We start from the raw sequence: 24498 nt of genomic DNA on the forward strand, positions 1-24498 counted from the left end.
ATTAAGACAGAGGAACTGAAAAGTCATGAAAATAAGGCATGTAAAGAAAATAGTGAGTCATTTATTTTAGTTAGGGTGTAGCATGTGTGAAGTACTGTTGTGGGTGGCAAGGTTAGAACTTTCTTAACAGAGAGCTAATTGTAAGTCATGATTGGTATTTTGGATGAGTACTTTAGTGCCAGTTCTTGAAAAGGAAGCTGTCACTGGCACTAGAATGCACCCTTTCTTTTTATTGATTATCTTTCCAACCAGAGTAGCTGTGATCTCAACTGTGATGGTCAAGTAAGAGAATTACATGAACATTTTCAAATGTTATTAGGTACATTTTTCACTAGCTGCTCTGACATGGTCACGTAGGTAAACTATGTGTCGCCACATATTTCTCTTTAACCTCTCAGAAATAGATTTTTTTTTAAATATCAGTCTATCCTTGTGAGGGGATGTGCCACATTTTTACTAGTTCCACATACACTCTTAACCAATGATCTCACAGGTGCCCCCTATGTACTGTGTCTACCTGTATTAGAGACCCCTCAGAGAGAGATTAAGATTCTGCACAGAAGTATTCTACTAATGCCACCAATGTGACTTTTACATCGATTCAGATGTTATCAGTGTTGTTTTTATGGTCAAGTTGCCTATACTTTTTGCTGTTTTCCCTATATAACTCGACATTAATATCTCTTCTACATAACACTCCTTTTTTCTTCTTTGCTTAGTGTAAATAATTTATCTAATAATCCACGTTTATTTATCCAGTAAGCCAACAAATATACAGGAAGAGGTTGGCCTGGGGTAGATCTGAGGTCGAGCTTTGTTTTAGGCCAAGATCTATCACTTAACTAATTTATGTGACCCTGCCTTCCCTTAGTCTCCATTTCTCCTGTATAAAATTAGATTAACAATAAATATTACTACTAGTTGTAGTAATAATAAATATTTTTAAGGTTTATGAGCAAAGCACAATGTAAGTATATGTATATTATTGTATTTAATTCCCCCGAGATCCCCAATGATAGTATTATCATTACCCCCTATTTTTATAGATTAGGAAACTAAAACATGGAGAGGCTCAGTTGATTGTCATCCCAAGGTGAACCTAGGCATTCTACACTCTTAACTGTCACACAGCACACCCCAGTGCCTCTATGTCACCTGTATTTTCCACATCCAGAGTCACTGAAAATACTGGAAAGGACATATATAAACTGCCTAGTACCATGCTTTGCAAAAAGTAGGCACACAGCACTCTAAGATAAATCTATCATGAAGTAGGTAGGAAAATGAAGCAGGTTTTTCGCTATATTACATCACCAAATTTTATAGTTTTATGTTTAGAATGAGAAAGCATGTTTGTCTAACTATGCACTTATTCAAGATCTAAAACTTTTTAAGAAATTTCAGTTTTACTCTTTCAGATCTGATTGAAAGACATGATTCCAGGTACCTCCTAAAAGCTCATTTTGTAATTTAAAAGAAAATCTTACATTTTAAATAATCAGAGTGTTAAAAATATTCATATTGGCCTCTATGCATATGAGTCTTGGTAGCAGACAGCTTGGACCACCTCAGTTAAGAATATAAATAAGGAGATTTCAGAATTATTGATTGGTGTAGATAAATGCCAATTAATTTTTTCCTGACATTAACATTTGATACAGCCAAGTTTTCTGCTCCTTATAATTACTTGTCTTTCTCTAGCTGCTATTGTTAAATGATGAGACACTGAATATTTTTAATCTTCATGTAAGAAATTTGAAATTCAAATGCTACTCATTCTTGGAAAAGTATTCACCTGCTCTTTCCTATAGTTGATTATAATTGCTGGAGCTTGGCTTCTAGGGGTGATTTAGTTATTGGCAAAAGCAGCCTTCTTTTTCATTATAAAACTATTACAGTTAGGTTTTGAAACTCCACTTCTATTTCATCAAACAGTGTTATATTTTAAAATTTCTGTTGCCTACGAGGCCCATTGTAGAAATGCACTTGTCCTAACATGTAGAGATTTCGGCTTTTTTTTTTAATTTTTTAATGTTTATTTATTTTTGAGAGAGAGAGACAGAGTGTAAGCAGGGAAGGGGAAGAGAGAGAGAGGGAGACACAGAATCCGAAGTAGTCTGCAGCCTCTGAGCTGTCAGCACAGAGCCCAAAGTGGGGCTTGAACTCATGAACTGTGAGATCATGACCTGAGCTGAAATCGGATGCTTAACAGACTGAGCCACCCAGGCACCCCTAGATTTTGAATATCTATGTAGTTCACTTAGAACATTTACAGGTGAAAATGAACTCCCCACATAATAATCTTAACTGTGATCATAATGCCTTAAATATTTATCTTCACTGTTTACATTCACAGCTCCAATTAGGATCTTTTATGCTGAATGAATTAGAAATGTTTGGGTGAATTTTAAACTAAGAAAGCCTATAATTCCATTCTAGATCTTTCTTGAGAACTCAACCTCTATATTAAACTCTTTGCTTTACAATGAGGCAAGTCTCAGAATTGTCTAGTACAGCTGATAAATAGTCTCTATTGATGACAATGGATATGATATTTGAATCTTCTTTTTTTTTAATTTGAAGTCACTGAGGTTCTTTACGGTGCTTTTATGATTATTGCAGTGATACATTAAAGCTTCTACTATGTATGGGCCAATATATCTTGAATAAGGAATACAGGCTATTTTGATTTGACCTTACTTCACTATAAAAGAGGCATGACTCTAGTAGAAGACATATTCTAGAGCCGAATGCTTCTTACAGTATTCTCAATCATTTGTGTTCCATTGGGCATTATGGCCTGCCCTAAGTAAAGCAGTGTTTCTAATGGAGCAAGGCCATGTTAGCACACATAGAAAAATAACCTGAAAAATTATTCCAAACCAAATCTTATCATAAATCAGACTCATCATATTTTTAAAAATAATTTTGCAACCCAAGGGAATGACTATCCTTTCTTATCCTCAACCAAAATGTATTAAGTAGACAGACGGTGCCTAATCATTTTCCATATGGAAATTTTACATATGGAAATGTTTCTGACACTGTTTTATCAACCTCTTTCACCAAATCTAAGTGACTTTTAGTTTTAAGTTGTTTATACATAGTTAATAAGGATGTATATCAAAGAATATACTTTCATTTAAATGTTTTTCTAGACCACAAATTATATGTGTGTGTATATATATATATACATATGTATATATACTCTAAATTTATCCTACATATTTTAGTTTGTTTAAATATCAAATAGTCCTAAAAATAGGCCATGTTTGCTTATATCACAAAGAAAATGCATTGCTTATAAAATATTATATTTTTAGGAAGTTTCAGTTTGTTTTGTTAGAGTTTTAATAGATATAAGAAACGATTGATAATTCTTTACGCCTGAAGGATAACAGTTAATTCAATATTTGTATTCAACCTTCAATAGTGGTTAACATCTATTTCTCTGTTTTCAGATAGTGTTTATACTATTTTGTTTCTTCTACTTTTATAGTAGAGGTATTTATTTGGAGAATTTTATTTAAAAAAGTAGATCCTAATATTTAATTTTTATTTATTTAAATTGTCCTTACTCTACCATCCATTGAATAGCATGCTAATTTGTACATTTCTTCTTACAACCAGATGATTCATGCAAACTGACTTGTGAAAATGGAGGAAGATGCCTTTTAAATGAGAAGGGTGATTTGAGATGTCACTGTTGGCCTAGTTATTCAGGAGACAGATGTGAAGTCAATCACTGTAGCAACTACTGTCAAAATGGAGGAACTTGTATGCCATCAACACTGGGTAAATATGTGAATGTCACTGTATATTAAAATAATTTGCATTTTTCCTTATATGTGAAAAACATAAAGAAAATACTTAATGGTACAGATATAATTCCTGATGTCTTAATAAAGAATACATAAACACAAGTTAAATATAATTGTTAATTCACCACAATCAGTAGCGTTTGTTCTAAATTCATTAGTGAAGTTCTAGTCACAAAATTAGCAATGGTACTGATCATTATCACGTGTTGAGTGCCTGCCATGTATCAGGGCTCAGTGTTCATAGATATTCTGATGCTGGCTTAGAATGATTAAGTAACACCAGTTTTATAAGCCTTATATGTTTGTCTCCAAAATCTGTTCTTCTTTATTTTAATTTTATTTAATTTTGATTTTTCAAGGTAGAGATTTTTTTTTAATTTACTTAAATTCCAGTTAGTTAGCATTCAGGTGTACAAAATAGTGATTCAACACTTCCATATAACACATGGTGCTCATCTCAACAAGTGCCCTCCTTAATCCCCATGCCTATTCCACCTTCCATTCACCTCCCCTCTGGTAACCATCAGTTTGTCCTTTATAGATAATAGCTTTTTCTTGATTTACCTCTCCCTCTCCCCCCCCCCCCCTTTGCTCCTTTGTTTTGTTTCTTAAATTCTACATATGAGTGAACTCATACGGTATTTATCTTTCTTGGACTGACTTCTTTCACTTAGCATAGTACTCTCTACCTCCACCCATGTTGTTGCAAATGGCAAAATTTCATTCTTTTTGTGGCTGAGTAATATTTCATTGTGTGTGTATATTACATCTTCTTTATCCATTCATCAGTCGATGGGCATTTGGGCTGTTTTCATAATTTGCCTAGTGTAGATAATACTCCTATTGTAGATAATACTGTAGATAATATTGTAGATAATACATTGGGGTGCATGTATCCCTTTGAATTAGTAATTTTCTATTCTTTGGGGAAATATCCAGTAGTGCAATTGCTGTATTGTAGGGTAGTTCTATATTCAACTTTTTGAGAAACTGTTTTCCAGAGTGGCTGCACCAGTTTACATTCTCACCAACAGTGCAAGAGGGTTACCCTTTCTCCACATCCTCACCAACACCTTTGTATTTTGTGTTATTGATTTTAGCCATTCTGACAGGTGTAAGGTAATATCTCATTGTAATTTTGATTTGTATTTTCCGGATGATCAGTGATGTTGAGCATGTTTTCATGTGTCTGTTGTCCATCTTGATGTCTTATTTGGAAGAATGTGTTCTGCCCATTTTTTAGTTGGATTATTCATTTTTTGGATATGGAAGGTTTTTTTTCTTAATGTTTATTTATTTATTGTGAGAGAGAGTGAGAGCAAGCAGTAGAGGGACAGAGAGAGGGAGAGAAAGAATCCCCAGCAGGCTTCACATTTTCAATGCAGAGCCCGACATGGGGCTTGAACTCACAAACTGAGATCATGACCTGAGTCAAAATCTAGAGTCAGATACTTAACTGACTGAGCCACCCAGGCACCCCTGGATGTTGAGTTTCAATAAGTTCTTTATAGGTTTTGGATACTAACCTTTCTCAGATATGTCATTTGCAAATATCTTCTTCTATTCTGTAGGTTTCCTTTCAGTTTTGTTGATTGTTTCCTTCATATGCAGAAGCTTTTCTATTTTGATGAAATCTCAACAGTTTATCTTTGCTTTTGTTTCCCTGCCCTCAGGACACATATCTAGAAAGAAATTTCTGTGGCTGATAACAAATAGAGTACTGCTTGTGTTCTTCTCTAGGATTTTTATGTTTCATGTCTCACTTTTAGATCTTTAATCCATTTTGAATTTACTTTTGTGTATGGTATAAGAAAATGGTCCAGTTTCATTCTTTTACATGTTCTTTTTTAATTAAACAGTTTGCCTAATTCTAAACATCATTTGCTTTCGAAAATTAAATTAGGGGGACCTGGTTGGCTCAGTCAGTTAAGCGTCTGACTCTTGGTTTTGGCTCAGACCATAATCTCATGGTTCATGGGTTTGAGCCCTGCATCGGGCCCTGTGCTGACAGTGTGGGGCCTGCTTGGGATTCTCTCTTTCCTCTCTCTCTCTCTCTCTGCCCCTAGTCCACTCACAAGCTCTCTCTCCCACAATAAATAAATTTAAAAAATTAAATTAGGTTAAATTAAAAAATTAAATATCAATATACTATATCATTACACCTGATAGCATCATAATTCCTATCTCAAATTATAACTACTTTGTTGGTATTGTAATACAGTGTATAATATGCTTTGAAAATATCAGGTTACTACATGTTAAGATATACTTGAAATTCTTATTAAACTACGCAATAGCTGTGTTTGCAAAAAGGATTTTCTACAGTGCATAAGTGAACATTAAAACATATTTTTCTACTTAGTTCTATTATATTTAAAACATGTTCCCATGGGAAAAAATTAACCCCAATGCATAATAAAAATATAATTTGTAAATTCCAAAAATCAGTCTAAAAGACAGTATGCAACTATTAGAGTGCAATTTATGCACATTTAATTCTACTACAATAAATGCAAATTTAGTCAAATGGAAAATTAATCCATATGATCTTCACATCCCCTACACAGTTAATTTCTGTCTTACTGGGAATTCTCACTGCTTCTATTGCGTATTTTATTTTTTGAAGTATTTAGCATAATGCTAACTGAAAAGAGCCACATGAAGAAGCATTTTCAGTGGAGTTCAGAGGAACCAAACTGTTTCTGATTTGCATTCTAATAGTAAAAGCATTACTATTTCTTTAAATTTGCCTTTATGTCTACAAATATTTTTAACTTATGACTAATTGATAATTAAGGTATTCTAACTACTTAATAGAATTCTGAAAAAAAATTCAGCAAGTTGATTGAAATAAAAAGGCACCAGATCTTACTACATATTTTCACTCTGCCTAGGAGAAGCTACTCCTTATGGTAGAGTATATTCCATTGTTGTGGGAGAAACTGTAGTACTGGGACCATCATTGAATATGCAAATGAAAATTGAATTAATGTGAAGTAAAAGGATATTAGGACACTGTAATTGTATTTTTGTAACACAGATACCATTTTCTTTAGGGAAGAAGCTTTTCTTTTACAAATGAGTTGTATAAAGATTTTATAATTTGTTAATTTTCTCATTAAGATAATAAAAATTACTGGGTTACAACCAGATGATTTTCTTATATTTATCTTTAGAAATATTTAAGCCAAAAAGAGTTTGATACTCCAGACTATGAATATCTACTCAACCAGCAATGGATCCACAAGGACAAATCTCTATTGATTTTGCTGTCCTGTTAATGGATCCCGAACTACATGTGGATACAGCACAACTTTTAGTGTTTGATTCAAATCATTTGTCCAGATCTTGCTGTATTCTTAGTACATGTATTTTATCTTTGCACCCAGATAGAGTATTAGATCTTGATTTACATAGATAACATGTTCAAAAAAATTATTTTTCAAATTAGTTATATAAATGAGTCCTTATATGAATTCAGCTTGAGATATGGCCATGAAGTTTATTGTCTTATAGCATCTAATTATTTATAATAATATCATATACAAATAAGTCATCTACAAAGCATTTTTTACTTTTAAAAATATGGGTTTATAAAAACATTGTTTACTATTATAGACTGTAGAACCTCATTATCTCCACACAAATGTTAATTTGTTAAATAAATCCCAGTGGGCAATTCATGGATTTATTCATTGTTGGTTTACTTACAGTTAAGCCTTTTGGCAAATTCCTATGTGGACACTATATGACTAGGGTTTGGGGCAGCTTTAATTAAAATGTATAAGTTTATGACAGTTGTATAGAACTATAATAATTGAACAAAGGAAATGTCACCAGTTAATTAAAAGCATGCATCTGAGAGGCATAATTAAAATTTTGCATCTAGGAACGAGTTTTTCCTCATTCCTTAAGTTGTTTTTTTTTGAAAGAGAGAAAGCTAAAAATAAAATATATGAACTATATTCATATAGAAAAGTACTATAAAATGAAATCATTTGACATTGATTATATCAGCAAGGGTGCATGTAGCTCATTTCTATGACCTCATAGGAGGAAATTAAGATAAAGTTTGCCTTGAGCAAAATAATGGAAATGAGAGTAAAGAATTGAATTTTTCAATCATTCTATTATAGAAAATAAAGAATAATTTAAGAATGTTTCTCATCATGGATATAATGAGGGTATTTATGTCATTAAATATATTTATATATTTACAATTAATCTTCACTTTTATAAATATTTATAATCTAAGGTATGTTGATGCTGTTTGGTATTTTCCTTACTCTTATAAGTCTATTATTTAAAATTTCAGTGTTCATATCAAAATGAATCAAGGTTTTCTACACAGCTGATTTAGAGTAATAGAGCAAGAGAGTTTGTAAATTTGGGGCAATATAGCCAAATATTCCCACTCATACAGTTTGGAGTTATGCAGAAGGGAAAGCAGTTTTTAATTTGGGAAGTTTGAAAATACATAAAAGCAGGACTGGCTAGGCAAAGGAGTGACAATACAATTTTCTATAGTAGATAATATTTGTAATGAATATCTTAAATGAATATGAAAAGAAGAAGCAAAAACTCTGCTTGAGCCTTCTCTGTAACCACATCTGTGGACTTGGGCAATGAATGATTTTGTCCCCACAACTGAAACAGGAGTAAAGAAGAGTGAGGAAAGGCAGTGGGAGGTGGGGCGGGGGCAGATTCTTCTCACTATGTCTTCCTGCAACAGGCAGGGACTTTATAATTGTAAGCAAGTAGACGGTGAGACTTTCCTTTCTCATTCATTTAGGCTCTTTGTGTTCAGGACACTGCCCCCGATATGAAGGTAGCATAGATGATGGCATTGCCATCAAATATTGGCTGCCCTAAAAGTGTTCTCTCCAAGTGTTCTCTCTCCCAGTTAAGCTAGGAACTTTTGGATACCCTGAAAACATCATGGGAGTAGTGACAAAACATGAACACTGATGTGTCTCAAGTCACATCTGTACCTAGGACATGGAGTACACAACCACCTAATTAACATCATGATAAAGGGTACGCATGCCCACCTTTAACTGCCCATCTTTGTTTTTCTTTCACTTTTACTTATATGAGAGCAAGTTTTCATTTAAATTAAGCTTGATGTCCTAGCTTCCTTAACATAAATATTGTTTATATTTAGGGAATGCTGAGAGCTGGATATTTGGTCCTACTTGCTTTTTTAAGAATCCAAGAGAATATTAAGTTGAAAATGTAAAATCGAAAACATAAAATAGTGCATATAATGTTAACAAATATGTGACATAGAAAGACATAGCTATGATAAATCAAGTAGGAAAAAAAAAAACAGAAAGCATAATGAGCAAATGACAGAAGACGAGTCTCACACATACACGCAAACATAGAAAAAAGGAAGATAAGAGGAAAAAGAGGGAGGAGGAGTTTGGAGAGGACAAAGCACAGGAGCCCAGTCACACACACATGAAACCAGCATCCTCAAATCACTCTAAGAAGAAAATGTTCAAGGTAAAAATCTTGACGCAGGTAATTTGAAAACACTCATCAAGGGTTTTAAAATTTTTCTGTGTTCTTTAATTAACTAATGTCAGTTTTATAAACATATCCCAAGGATTATATAATGATAAAAACCAAAATATTTAGAAGTGAAGATGTTCAATATACTGTTATTTATAATGTAAAATTAGAGATAGAAACCTGAGTTCAAATAGTATGTAAAACATACCTAAAAGATGAATGTTATATGATAAATAAAACCAGAATTGTGGAATATATAATAATACAGGAAAATATTCATATTGTACTGTATTGTATTTTTATTGAAGTATGGTTGGCACACAGTGTTACATTAATTTAATGTGTACAACTGAGTGATTTGGCAACTCGATATGTTATGCTAAGCTCGTCACAAGTGTAGCTACCATCTGTTACCATACAGTGCTATTAAGGTATCATTGACCATATTCCCAGTGCTGGTACCTTTCATCCTCATGACTTATTCATTCCATAACTGGTAGCCTGTACCTCCCACTCCCCTGCACCCATTTTGCCCATTCCCTAACCCCTCCCCTGTGGCAACCACCAGTTTGTTCTATGGGTCATCTCTTTATATATGTTTGTTTGGGTTTTTAGATTCCATATATAAGTGGGATCATATGGAATTTTTCTTTCTCTATCTGAATTATTTCACTTAGCATAGTACCCTTTGGGTCCATCCATGTCATCACAGTGGCAAGATCTCATTCTTTTTCATGGCTGAATAATCTTCCATTGTACATATGTATCATATGTATCCTATTTTTATTTATCTATCCACAGACACTTAGATTACTTCCATATATGGGCTAGTATAAATAATGCTGCATCACTAATCATCAGGTAAATGCAAATCAAAACCACAATGAGATACCACCTCACACCAGTCAGAATAGCTAGTACCAAAAAAAACAAGAAATAACAAATGTTAGCAAGGATATGGAGAAAAGGGAACCCTCATGCACTGTTGGTACGAATGAAAATTAGTGTAACCACTATAGAAAATGGTATTTTGAGGTTCCTCAAAAATTAAAAATAGAAACATCATAAGATCCAGTAATTCACATTGCATTTTGAAGTTAAAAAGGACAAGAAGTGGCTATATGAGTCCAAAATGGAAAAAATGCATACATAAAGTGTCTATATAAGGAAATAGATCCTTCTCTGTATGTATCTATTTTCTAAGTTCCCCAAGTAACATGCATTGCTGTTAGAAAGTAATAAAGTAATAATTATTATTATTGCTGATCACGGTAATTAATATATATTAGACTGCTTATGAGTGGCGGGTGCTGTTCTCAGTCCTTGCACCTTCTCAAAAAACCTGTGAGAGACTGAAAGTAAGATTCTCTCTAATTCTGCTGCTGACTGTATGAAGCACAGTTACTGGTTCATTTGGACCACATGGTGGGAGCAGTACTAAGCTATTCAGTCTTATGACTTTCTAAGCTAATCTCGAATGGTTTGAGTTGGCTTCCTTCTATTCACAGAAAGGACAAAAATATTTCAGTTTCATTTTCACAAAGCTGGCTGAAAACGAACTTTCCAGAGGTATAAATAGATTGTGACCTATAATTTGAAACATGTCAGAATATATTAAGTAGTACTGGGAGGGCGCTAGGTAAAGTCCACAGTTTTTCCTTTTCTTTTTCAGGTTTGGTGAATAGTTCTCTGTAATCTTTATGATGCTTAAGACAACTCGACAGCTATAGTCAACTTACTAAAATTATGTATAAATGGGCACTCACTTTCAGTGCAGGAAAACATTAAATAAAGTGGAAAAGTAGAATGTCAAATCTCTTTATCAAAAAGAGTAGCAATTTTTTAAAGCATTCAAAACTTTTATTGAATCTAAGTCAGAAGTGAAGACAGATTTCACAAAGCAGAGTAGTCTTGGGGATAAGAGGTCAGGAGAAGAACTTTCTGATAGCAATCTAGTATCCAACTAAATGCTGTAGTGACTTATTTCTCAACTTACTATTTTTATCCTATATAAAAGAACAAGAATGTAGGTTTTGTTCAAATACTAAAGATGTTGTGAGTAAAGAGCATGTAACTTTTAATTTTTTTTTAATGTTTATTTATTTATTTTGAGAGACAGGGAGAGAGAGAGAGAGACAGAAAATGAGTAGGGGAGAGGCAAGGAGAGAGGGGGAGAGAGGATCCCAAGCAGGCTCCACACTCAGCACAGAGCCTGACTCAGGGCTCAGTCTCACAAGTGTGAGATCATGACCTAAGCTGAAATCAAGAGTCAGATGCTTAACCGATTGAGCCACCCAGGTACCCCAAGAGTATGTAACTTTTAGAGACTATTTTCATAGAATATTAAATGTAAACATTTGTAAATACGTTCTGCAGTTTAAATGTCAATTAAATGCTATTACTTAAACTCAATGTGTTTATCAGACTATTTGAACTAAACAGTGACTGTATACATAGAAGACCAGTAGGTAGAAAACATTACAACCAGGGATAAAAATTTACAAGCACCAGACTTACTCAACCAGTACCAAATCAAACAGTATAAGAGGCAAGGTTCACACTGACAAATGAGTATGAATTCAAATAAATTGCTTAGAAAGAGAACTGACTAGTGATGCTCACTAGCAGGTATCTACCTCTCAGAAATAATAAACGCTGTCACTGTCTCATAGGAAGCTCACATGTAATTACTTTTGCTAGCATTTCTTCATGGTAATCAACCACACATTTTCAAGCATTATGTGTATATGAAAAAAAAGGGTAATGATTTATTTGTCCAATATTGAGCAGAGAAGTAATTTTGCCTGCTTAAAGTCATACAATATTGATTAAATTGCACTGATGAGTAGCATCTTTATAATCAGCTTAAAAACCGTTTATTAAATAAATCTAGCTTTTAAAGACAGACACCAGTATTACATCATGTTACTGAAAAATGCCAACAGATCACCTTTTTTTTAATGTTTATTCATTTTTGAGAAACAGAGAGAGACAGACTGTGAGCGGGGCAATGGGCAAAGAGAGAGGGAGACACAGAATCCAAAGTAGGCTCCAGGCTCTGAGCAGTCAGCCCAGAGCCCGATGCAGGACTCGAACTCATGAACCGCGAGATCATGACCTGAGCTGAAGTCAGGAGCTTAACCGACTGAGCAACCCAGGTGCCCCCAACAGATCACCTTTATGATATTCAGATACAAATATATGCTTTTGAGCATCTTTATTGATATTTATTCATATATTATTTGACTCAAAGCTACACAGCAAATTTTACTCTAAAGTTATTAGCAATCAAATAGCGATTTCTATATGGAATATATATTCAGTAATTGTAATATTTTAGAAAATTTGCAGACATAATGTTAACTTTATTCTAGTGACTACTACATTTTGAATGCTTCATAAATGCCAAGAACTCTGGCAAATTTCCTAGATGTATTACCTTATTTAATGCTTATCACTCTGTAATGTCTACATTGTGGCATTTTTCAGATGTGAGCTAGAGTGGTTAAGAAAACTAGAATCCAAGAAACTAGATTGTTCCTGATTCAGTGCTCAAAGACATTACCTATTATCAATGACAATAAGCAATATTGTCTGCCCATATCAGAGAAAGAGGCTGGCTATGACTATATAACTAAAAGTAACGTATAGTCAAATAGGCCCATTTATCTAGAGGTAAACTATACCCAAATCCTATAAAGTTAATGCTCATTTAACAAGGAATAATGATAAATCATTGTGATATCCATGTGGTTGCCTATATAATAGAAAAGATTCAGTTTTTGTTAAATACTTTAAAACATTATTTTGAACTGATATATAGGTTGGGTAATGGGCATGTTATTTTCAAAAGAATACATATGGAAAATAATGTGTATGGGGATTCCATATGTAGTTTTTTAATAAAGGAATATGTACTCAGTTGAATTTAAATAATAACCTTTGTTGATAATTTATTTAACAATAATAGTAATATTAATACCAATACCACCACTACTACTAAGAGTAGTAATAATAATATAATAATATGAATAATAATATATGAATAATTAATATATGTTAACAATAATATTAATACTAATGGTAGTAATAATGATACCACCGCTACTAATTGAATACTTGCTGTATGGCAGACATTGTGCCATGTGGTTTACCAGCACATAGTAGGCATTACTATCACCAGTTTACAGAATGAGATGCAAAATGAGATCTAGTGAGGAAAGCTAAGTTTTCCAAAAACACACAATTAATAAATATCTAATAGGATTTGATTTCCAGGTCTGCCTAATACCAAAAAACAAACTAACAAATAATTTAACTTTGTACCAAATTTATTTAGTTTCTGTTAATTATTCTTATGAACTATTTCTGAATCAGTCATCTTTACTGAGACTAGTTTTGGTATGGAAGGGTCTTGCAAGGCCAGTGAAGTTTAAAGAACTCTGTTAAAATCTAAGACATTTCCATTTTTCTTGTGAGCAATCCAATCTTTAGTTGTGTCAATGAGTATTCCTTAATAATATTTATTATTGATTATAGGTATTTAATGCCTTTAGTTATGTTTTCACTGTATTTATCATTAGTTACTATTGGTTATCCAGTTAAATTTGAACAGTTTATTATTTATTTACCTTGTTGCATGAAAATTTGCTGGAACATTTTAGAGAATATATGCAACCAGTTCCCATTTATTTATGAATAGCAGATAAATTAACAATAAATTAATGGAGCAAATAAACTAAGCTCCATTTATTGTATACAGCTAGTAAGGCACTTTGCTAGCATATCGTGTCATGTTGAACTTGAGTATGGAGCAGACCTACCACTGAGAGAACCTAGTCTACAGAAATCTACAGAACCTATGCTACCAGAACAATGTTTGTGAGAAGAATTTTCTCCCCTGTGGGTCCTACTGAGCATCCAGAGACATGCTCGAGACATACAGCAAAGACTGAGAATGAAGTTCTGTCATTTAGAAGGGACAATGAGCCTAGCGTCAGAAAAATGAGCCTGAAGCATTCAGATAGAGAGACAAATATTGAAGCCATGAAATTGTATTGTATCACCAAAAAGAAGTTTGGAAGAACATATTTTAAGACCCAGAATGAGAAAACATAAAGGCAATTGAAAAGGACAGTTACAGAAAAAGGGAAATCAAAAATAGCAGTATTTTAGAAACCAAGCAGAGATAGAAATTTTAAGAGTAGATGTGTAATAAAAAATTTAAAAAAATAAATTTCAAAAATAAAATGTGTAAAATTATGGAGAACATTTGAGAAGGATGATTAAAAAGAAATCAGTGGATTCAGTGATTAAGAGATCAGAGATAAGCTTTGCAAGAGGACATAAATATACAGTAAAGACAACACCACACATTAACATCTCGATTCCTAAACCTTTCTTTCTGCTAGGGAATCAGAATTCATTTATGTGAGCAATACATACATATTGAAAGGTCTGGCTTCTCTTCTGAAATAACGAAGCATGTTGAGAAAGTAAAGAGAGAAAGTTTGAAAATGTTGGAGTCTGAGAGTGAGGTTGATGGAGAATTTCTGCTTTATCCCATTGCTGCCATACAAATTCAAATTTAACTTTGTCTTAGATAATGGAGATAAAATGCGTAATTTAAGACAGTTTTCCAAAAGATTTTCTTAGAATGTTACAGTGTTTTTTTAGGACACCGTTACAAAGTGAATCTCATTCAGTAGAAACAACAACAACAACAGTAATAAACAATTAGAACTAAAGTGTCACTGAGTACTTTCTATGTGCCTAGAACTTTTAGAAATGCTTTGCATGTATAATCTCATTTATTTTCTCTGATTCTACACAACAACCCTATGAGAAAGGTACTATTATTATCCCCATTTTTGCATAGGGGAAATGAGAAGTGACGCCCATGGTCCCACAACCAGTAATTGGCACAGATAGTGTATATCCAGGCAGTCTGACAACCCACACTTTTAAGCCCTGAATGCTATAGAAACCAGACAGATTAGAGCCAACAAACTGAACCTCCCCTTCCTTCCTCAGGTTAATTGATGCTTTGTCTGATTACACTACCCTTGTAGGCTGTCAACTCCCAAGCTCCCTGGATGCATCACTGCTGTAAATCTATACCTTAGTCATTGTAACAGCACTGTTGCCTTTTCAAATGCCAAAATCAAATTGAGCTACCTAAAAAATATCTATAAATGAATCCAATGCAACTTGTTAGGATGCACACAGAGAGATTCATGAGTATATTAGATGGAGCCCATTATAAAATTCTGTGACAGAAAGTTCGTTTCCCATCAGCAATCAAAAGATCTGCTGCATCAACACAGTTTCAAGTTGTTGGTGTTCCCCTGAATATGAAGATTTCTCTTGTCAAAAAGAAATCTTCTTTTTAAAGGAAAAGAAGAGCCTTTTCAAAATAATTCAGCCAGAATCTAAATGATTTGAGGCATATGCCAGGGAAGAGGGTTTAGGGAACCTGGCCACTGCCCTAGTTGACATGAAAGCATGATGTCCTTCTCTCAGTGACTGGGACAGAGAAGTTTTCAAGTGCCATAGTGGGTTGCATTTGTTTCCTTTAAACTCCTATTATTTTAATGTTCTTCACTCTTAATTTAAAAAAAAAAACTAAAAAATAATGTAGAAAAACATAAATCTACAGTGTTTAAGTCCTACCATCATAGGACCCTTTTTTCTGATTGTTCTATGCGTTTTGATTGCTCCTATATTTTCTGTGCTGTTTGTTTCACCTTTAGTTCATGTTAATTTGTGTTCCTGTTTATATGTTCTGTTTCTCTGTAAGGCATTCACTGGTTCTTACTGATGAAGAGAAATTACTTCTTTTGTTCAGGGCTTTCATTTTCCTTAGTAACTGTGTTCCAACAATTCTCTGTCCTCTTCATCTTCAAGCACTATTCATTCTCTTGTTGTGTCTATTTTTTATCCATTATTGTTCCCATGAAGAAATTTTGTCTATATGTAAGTATCAACTGGAAAATTCACTACCATTATAAGAAAAATATTTACCTAAAAGTTTTAAAGCCATTTTCTGGGAATGGTAAACATGATGTTACTCAGCTTTCAATGTACATACAATTTACCTTGTTTCTCAACCTATTAATAGGCGTTTATCTGCCACCAAACTAATCACATTTATAAACAACTTTTAAAGCAATGCTACTCACCATAAAAATGTATATAACTTTCTTCATTGAGAAGCAGTAGCTTCAAGCATGTTTAAGTATATGGAGCACTTTCAAAGCAAAATAAATAAATTGTGGAAGCTTGATTTATTTATTCTCTTGGAAAGGAGGGTGCATTTTATTTTAGAGACATTTTATTCACTTACGAATGCTTTTCAAAAAAAACGTAGAATGTAGAACCTATGGCAATAGAGAAAACTTATATCATTTTCACAGTTCAAGTCTTAAGCCTTATCTCATACATTTTTATGACCATTCTAATTATGCCTCATGCCTACAAAGGTGAGAGAGAAGATGGTTGGATAGTCTGTAATGCTAGTCAACTGACATTTCTGAGTCCTAGTTAATTCAGATCTATACCTGAATTTCTTTTTTATTCCCTTTCATGTTATTTCTTTACATTTGCACAACCTCTCAACTTCATTCTTTGCCCATTACAAATGAGAGCCATTATTTCATTTTGTTTTCCTTAATCTCTCCTACAGAGCTAGTTCTGTCCTCCATTTTCCACTTCGTCCTTGATGAAGGCAGTTAGAGAGACTCATTCCTGATATAAGTTAACTGTGTTATGTTCCAAACACCTTAAAGGATCGTTCACCTTTTCTTCTGAAGTTCGTTCTTACAGAGCAAATAAAAATATCCATAGATGGTCCATTAGATTTGCTCTTGTGTGCTGTTAACATTAGGCTTTAAATCATCTTTCCAGACTGCAAGTAACAGTACTTTCCCACGAATAAAAGTATCAAAATGAAATAAAATAGGACTTAATAAGTGCTTATATACTAAATACAGTATGTATATTGACATCAACTAAAATTACTAATTACATAAATATTATAGAAGGCATGCCCACTTTAAACTTTTAAAAATATTTATTTATAAATCTAAGCTCATGCCTTACCAGTGGTAGTACATGATGATTGAATACTGAGAAATAGGATTGTTTCCATTTCATATTCTAATAGCTAATATAAACTGTATCAAAAATAATTTAAAAAGCAAAATGGACATGATGAGAAAGGTATAAAGAATAACACAAGTACTTCAGAAAATACTACACCTGTATAAATGTGTAATTAATCATAAAATGCACTCTGGTTGTTTTACCTGAGGTGAACCTGCCTTATCTTCTATGCTGGGCTCTACTGAAACATGGGAACATTGACACCCACAGAGGTCATGTTATTGCCTAAATTCACAGATGAAGTAGTGGACAAACCTTGAACGGAATCCTGGCTTCCTGTTTCTTACCTAGTGAGGATTCCATGAAAACAATTTCAGTCAAATAATTTCCTTTTTGTTATGTTTTCTTTTCCAACAGGAAGACCCACCTGCAGCTGTGCACTGGGGTTCACTGGACCAAACTGCGGGAAGACCGTCTGTGAAGATTTCTGTCAAAATGGAGGAGCCTGCAGTGTCACTGCCGGCAACCAGCCCTCCTGCCACTGCCAGCCTGAGCACACTGGAGACAGATGCCAGTACTGTAAGTGAGAGTGACTCCCACAACACAGTCTGATAGCATGCTTTCATGTTTACATTAAGTAACTTTCTTATCTCTATTTTCCCTCCATCCTCTCAATTTCAACAACCCCCTATTTTTCAGGGTCACTCCCTCCATCACCCCAACTCTCAACAATTATTTACGTTGTTTCTCATCCTTCTCATTTTAAAGATTCTGTTTCTTCCTTCCCTACCTTAGACTCCATAAACCATTACTGTAATCGTCCCCTTGTATATACCCTCAATTTCCTTTTTCTTTCTTCCCCTTCTATTACACTTTCCTAGAAAATTGTAACCATGGTTAAATCCAATTCTCCGTCTGTTCTGAACTGGTGTCCCACTGCTGGATGCAACAGAAGAAAAACACGTAATCATACAGACTGGTCTCACCTGAGATTTTATCACTAATTTCAAATGGGCACTTACTATGGCTTCTAGTATTTTGCTAATGTATCAACTCTCCTAGATGTCTATGTCAAATCTTCATCTTTCTCCTCAAACTTCCAATACCTGCTCCCCAAGTTTATCCTCAGCTCAGGAACTTACTATCTTTTTTAAAAAAAATATTTATTTTTTCAGAGAGAAAGAGAACGTGCTTATGCCTGTGAAGTGGGGGAGGGGCAAAGGGAGAGGGAAAGAGAATCTTAAGCAGACTCCATGCCCAGCCTGATGCAGGACTGGATCTCTGTGAGATCATGCCCTGAGCTGAAATCAAGAGTCAGACTGAAAGAGCCACCCAGGCACTCCAGGAATTTGCTTTCTATTTCATTGATCAAAATAGAATCTATCTAGAGAGAAAGAACTACCACAAGCTCTCACCATCACATCCCTCAAACTACTTTATCTTATATCCATGTACTCTGTCTTATGAGCAGGAACCCCATACTACGTCTAATGCTATGCTATCCACTCATACATTAAATCCCTTTTAGCTACTCATAGACACATCTCTTACAACTGTCCCCTTTTTATCAGTATATTCCTCTCTCCCTAGCTCTTCCTTGAACAACCTTGCCTTGTGCCCACATCTCATTCTACCCACAACTTTATTTCCCTGCTTATTTTTTTTTACCCTCATTACTATCCAAAATAGAAGCATTATTCTAACGAGTTGTTATATGCTACAGTTCCCTATTTTTCTTTTGACCTCACCTCTGTCAGGTTTTTATCTTCACTATTTTGCTGAAATATCTTTCATCAGACAAGTTAATTAATTTATTTTATTGTCATTCATGTTCTCATATCCAATGGCCAATTATCAATTCTTATCTTACCCCACATTCAGCAGTTAATCACTCCCTAGTTAAAAAATGGCCATTTCTTTACATTTTCCACTCTCTTGTTTCCACTCCCATTTTACTGGCTGCTTCTTTTCACCGTCTTTGGCTGGTTCCTCCTCATCTCTCTGACCTTTAAACATTGGAGCAGCTGATGACTGTACTTATGCCTCATTTTTTTCTCAAAAACACTCATTCCTTGAGCCTGTGACTCAAAGGAACACTTTCATAAACAGTTTTAAAAATACACTTTCCCAAACATCACCTCCAAAGATTCTGATTCTGTTAGGCTGCAATATTATTTACAGTTTTCCACATGTGTCACATATGTGACCAAAATTGAGACCTACTACCTAGAGAATTTCAACTAATTGTATGATTTTTAATATCGTCCAGATACAAATGATTCCAAATGTATATCTCTGGCTAAACTTATCTCCTGAATTCCAGATTTTTATACCTAAGTATCTATTGGACATTTTGAGCGGGCTCTAAATTAACTTGATTTTCTTACTCAAACTTACTTCTACCACAGTTTTCCCTATGTCTATAAAAGGAAACATGATTCAGGTGCAAAAATCTTGGATTCATTTTTTTTTAATTTAATCTAACCCACTATATTAACTTTTTAAAGATTTTTTATATTTATTTTAATTCCAGTATAGTTAATGTGCCGTGTCATATTAGTTTCAGGTGTACAATATAGTAATTCAACAATCCCATCCATCACCCAGTGCTCATCACCATAAGTGTACTCCTTACTCATCTTAATCCATCATCTATTTTGGATTCATTCTTGACTGCTCTCTTTGTTTACACCTCAGTTTCTTTCTCACTCTTTTTTCCTGTAAGACATACCCAGAATTTGAACGCTTCTCACTAGCTCCATCCCCACTGCCTTCATCAAAACTACTGGCATTTCTTATCTGGATTATTACTAACCGATCTCCATGTTTTCTCTCTGTACCCTCTCTACCTATTCTCAAAAGAGTAGCCACAGCTGTATGTTGTATTCATAATAAAAAGAATGGTTTTTTATATCAATCACATTTACTGAGATCTTTCTAAATCCAGGCACTCTTGGAGTTACTTCTTTTTTGACATTAATTCTAATAGCCCATTTAATCCCACTAATGAACTAGGTGTTGTCTTTATTCTCATTTTACAGAGGAGGCTACTGAGGAGGCACAAAGAGCCTCCTGAAGATGGCACAATTAGTAAATGGGAGAGCCAGGAATCTCCCACAGGCAATCCAACCCTTAAAGTTACTCAATGTTCTGGCCCCAGACAGTTTGATATCTGTTCAAACCCTCACAGAGAGTAGCCTAGGTCTCTGGTCATGGTAGGAAGTACATGGAACAGCATTGAATCAAGCAATATGCACTGACTGAATTTGAGAAGCAAAGACAATATTAAATATGTTCTCTCTGGTGTTACAGTGTGCGGGGGGCACTTCTGCTGTAGCAAAGGGAAAAATTTGGTTTCAAATTGGTGTTTCCTTTTCTAAGTATATTCTTTTCTTCCCTTTTTTTAAGTTTATTTATTTATTTTGAGAGGTTGGGGAGGGGGGGAAGCAAAGAGAGAGGGATAGAGAATCTCAAGCAGGCTCCTCACTGTCAGCATGGGCTGGAACTCATGAACCGTGGATCATGACCTGAGCCAAAATCAAGAGTCAGATGTTTAACTGACTGAGCCATCCAGGTGCCCCTAAATGTATATTCTGCTCCTGTAGACTAGCCTCTTGACATATATAGATGCCACTACCCTCAGCCAATGCTCTTTTCACATTGCTTACCTAATTTATCTCTCAAATGATGTTTCACAGGCCAGCAGAGTTTATCTGGCAAAAATAGTCCAGTCATATGCAGGTATCCCCACTCACATATTGTTTAAGGTCTTCATCGCTCTCCCCTCCCTCTTGTTCCTCTCAACCTAGCAGAATATTTCAGCACAACTTCCACTTACTGACTCATGAGCTTTTTCTTTTCAGTTCCAATATTCTCACAACCCTGAAAGATTTCCAAGTGAACCAGGGACATCGCCAACTATTATTCTGCATAATGCAGACCCTCATTACTATCCAGATTATTTTTGCAGCCTCTCCTTTACTCTAGTAAAGGAGAACTTATCATGTTTCTCCACATGTCAGTTCCCCTGGCATTGTGACTTTCTCCTGGTATTCTCTTCCTCTGGAATGGACTTTCCTTGGATTCTTCCTCACCTTCATCTCTCCATGCAAAATTCTATCTTTCTGTCCCCATCCAGTTTAAAGGGCATTTCCTTTTTGAAGTTGTTCACATCTACCCTCAGTTTGAACGAATCCCTTTCTCTTCTGAATTTTCAAGTCACTGCTTCTTTACCTCTGTCTGTTTCTATTCACTTTTATCTGATATTATTGTTAATTGTGTGCATTCCTCCTATTTGTCTAAGATGACCTCTTTGAAATTATACCCAACAATGGCATTTGTCGAATAAATAAATAATCATAGATAAATAAATGAAAGCAGTTTGGAGACGAGTTAATAAAAGAACAATCAACTTAATGTACAAGAGCTACATTTAATCAGGGTACAACCATCTGGTATTTTTCTGTGCAGCTTTTCTCTGTTCCCAATTGGTCCATCATCATAGGATGCTGATCTTTTTCTTTAATTAAAAAAAATTTTAAGAAGCATTGCCATTTTTTACTCTCTTTGATCTAACTTAAAAAATTGCTATGTGGCCATCGTTATAGCAATTTGGTTTCTTAAAAAGAATAAATTCCGTTAGCATATATTTTAATTGGCAACTTAATGGAATCACAGTCTGAGGTAGCCTGATGCATTATAAAAGGCTGCATTATCATTTTATTATCACTATTAGCAGTCATAGCACTTCCCACCTTTTACTGCAAAGCACTTATTAAAATTAACCAATTAATCCTTAGACAGAGGTTAAATAACTTGCTCAAGGTCCCAAAGTAGTACTATTGTAGTCAGAATCGGACCCCAGGAGTTGTTGATCAAGATGTCAACAAACATTCCTGCAGTATGGTGATGCTGTTCTTTGGCAGCAAAATAAGTCTGTGGACAGTGTCATTAAAATGATAAATCCAGCAGCTGACAAAAGCATAATAAATTGAGGATCTATTATATGTGAGTCGGCAAGGTTCAGCGGACCTGGTATTCTGTCAAAATTGTATCTTGCGTATATACACAATCTTCTCTCCAGAAATGAAGGAATGACAGAATGGTTCATTACAGTGCCTAATTAAAGGTCCATTAGTGGGAGGTAAAACATCAGTTCTTAGTTGTGCTGAGTAAAAACATTTCACAATTCTAATGGCAATATAAAATCCTGAGGTCTAAATGGAAATTAATTTTAACAGCAGCACTCAGGGAGGAGAGACAGAGATAAATAATGGCAAAGTAAAATTAAGTATTCTTTAAGTAAGTTGTTTAAGAACAAATACAGCTCCATTTTGTGCAGATCTGGAGCAAGGATTTCTAGGATAAATCAAAAAAAATTATAAGCATGGCATTTTGCATTTAAATCTAGATGTTAAATATGAGGTTGTTAGTAATTAAATAGTGATAATATTAAGACAAAAGGGCCAATGAGGGCCAGCTCAAATCTGTGTCTAAGAGCTGGGTGTTAAAATCAAATAGCAATCTGTTTGTCCTCTCATTGATATTTTTAATCAGTAATATGCTTGGAGAACCATTATAATTTCAGTTACCGTTCAGTTTATTAGAAATACACATGTAGGGGGCCCCTGGGTAGCTCAGTTGGTGAAGCATCTGATTCTTAACTCTTCTTGAGCCCCATGTAGGGCTCTGCGCTGACAGAGTAGAGCCTGCTTAGGATTCTCATTCTCTCTCTCCCTTTCCCTCTTTCTCTGCCCCTCACCCACTGGTGGACTCACTCTCTCCCTCTCAAAATAAATAAATAAACTTAAAAAAACAAAGAAAGAAAGCAATATACCTTTATGGTTTATTCCCATTGGTTCCAATAAATACAGACATTAAGTACGAGCTCAAGTTTATAAAATTAGGAATACTCAGACAGTAATCCAACCATTTCATCTATTGTAACTGGTTTTAGAACTGTAGTCTATCAAGTACCTTATAAAAGTTATAAAGCATAGATGTTGTCAACCACATGTGATGACATCATGGGATTATTTTTACCATTTGCTTTGCAGAGCAATTTTGTTTCACTAGTCAATTGGTCAGTGAATATGTTTGGTGTTCACCATGGGCCTGTCACTGTTAGGCACTGCAAAAAGAGCTGTGTCAGAGATATCCCTTGCCCTCAAAGGGTTTAGAAGCTAATGTGTGATTCCAAAAATGATATGAGTTATGTTATGTCAGGTTAATGAAATACAGTGGCTAGCAGAATCCAGGAAAGAATACAGAAGAATACAGAATTCAGCCTGTAGAAAGATTTCAGCCTTCTAGAAAGATTTCTAGAAGGAAGTGACATGTAAGCTGAGGCCAAAAGAAAGAAGAAGCTAACCAGATGAAGAGAAGCAGTGAGTGGAATAGAATTTACAAAAGCCCAGAGGGGAAAGACTTTTTCTATTTATCTTTTCTGTTTCTATTTGATTTTCCTAGGGGAGGGTCACCAAGGGAAATAATAAATCATTGAAAACGTATAATGTATAGGTCACAGAGAAATGTGGTGCTATACATTATTTTATGTAATATATGAATATCTGATGTTTTACCAGATTCTTATACAACCCTGTGAAGTTAGTATTATTAGTCTAGTTTTACAATTGCCAAAAATGAGATTAAGCCATTCTCCCTAATCTGCTCCATTAAAGAACATAAGAGCCATAATTTGTACCCTTGTGGGTCTGCCTCCAAAAGTAGCTTCTTCTGTTGTATTTTCCTGTCACCTGATATCCTGACCATTCTGCTGCATCTTTTTAGGCTCATTATGAGAACATTCAAAGCTCATGTCACTTACGGGTTGCCAGTTTCTACGCCAATGAAAACAGGTGTTAATAAGAATTTTAATCTGGAGTTGATTAAACCAATGGCAAGCCCAAACAGAAGAGACCAAAGGATTTTAATAACGACCAGGAAAATAGAATAAAATGTTTGCAGTTGTCGCTGTTAGTATGAAGGACAATTAGAACTAAGCCTAGAACGCTAGGAAAGGATCATGAGAAACTAGCTATTTCATAAGTATGAGAAC

The 24498-nt window shown here is 34.5% G+C and overlaps 1 protein-coding gene across 3 annotated transcripts in view; it reads left to right on the forward strand.

The window, feature by feature from the left end:
* LRP1B (LDL receptor related protein 1B) overlaps positions 1-24498 on the forward strand; it is a 1899539-nt gene that overhangs the window by 1809904 nt on the left and 65137 nt on the right. For all 3 annotated transcript variants that reach the window (XM_078451331.2, XM_078451332.2, XM_078451333.2), the window contains exons 83-84: positions 3631-3795; positions 17859-18020. In XM_078451331.2, coding sequence (XP_078307457.2) covers positions 3631-3795; positions 17859-18020 — 327 coding nt within the window. The remainder of the gene's footprint in view (positions 1-3630; positions 3796-17858; positions 18021-24498) is intronic.

The sequence above is a fragment of the Panthera onca genome, chromosome C1 (assembly GCF_046562875.1).
Source record: "Panthera onca isolate mPanOnc1 chromosome C1, mPanOnc1 haplotype 2, whole genome shotgun sequence".
In the NCBI taxonomy this organism is placed as follows: domain Eukaryota; kingdom Metazoa; phylum Chordata; class Mammalia; order Carnivora; family Felidae; genus Panthera; species Panthera onca.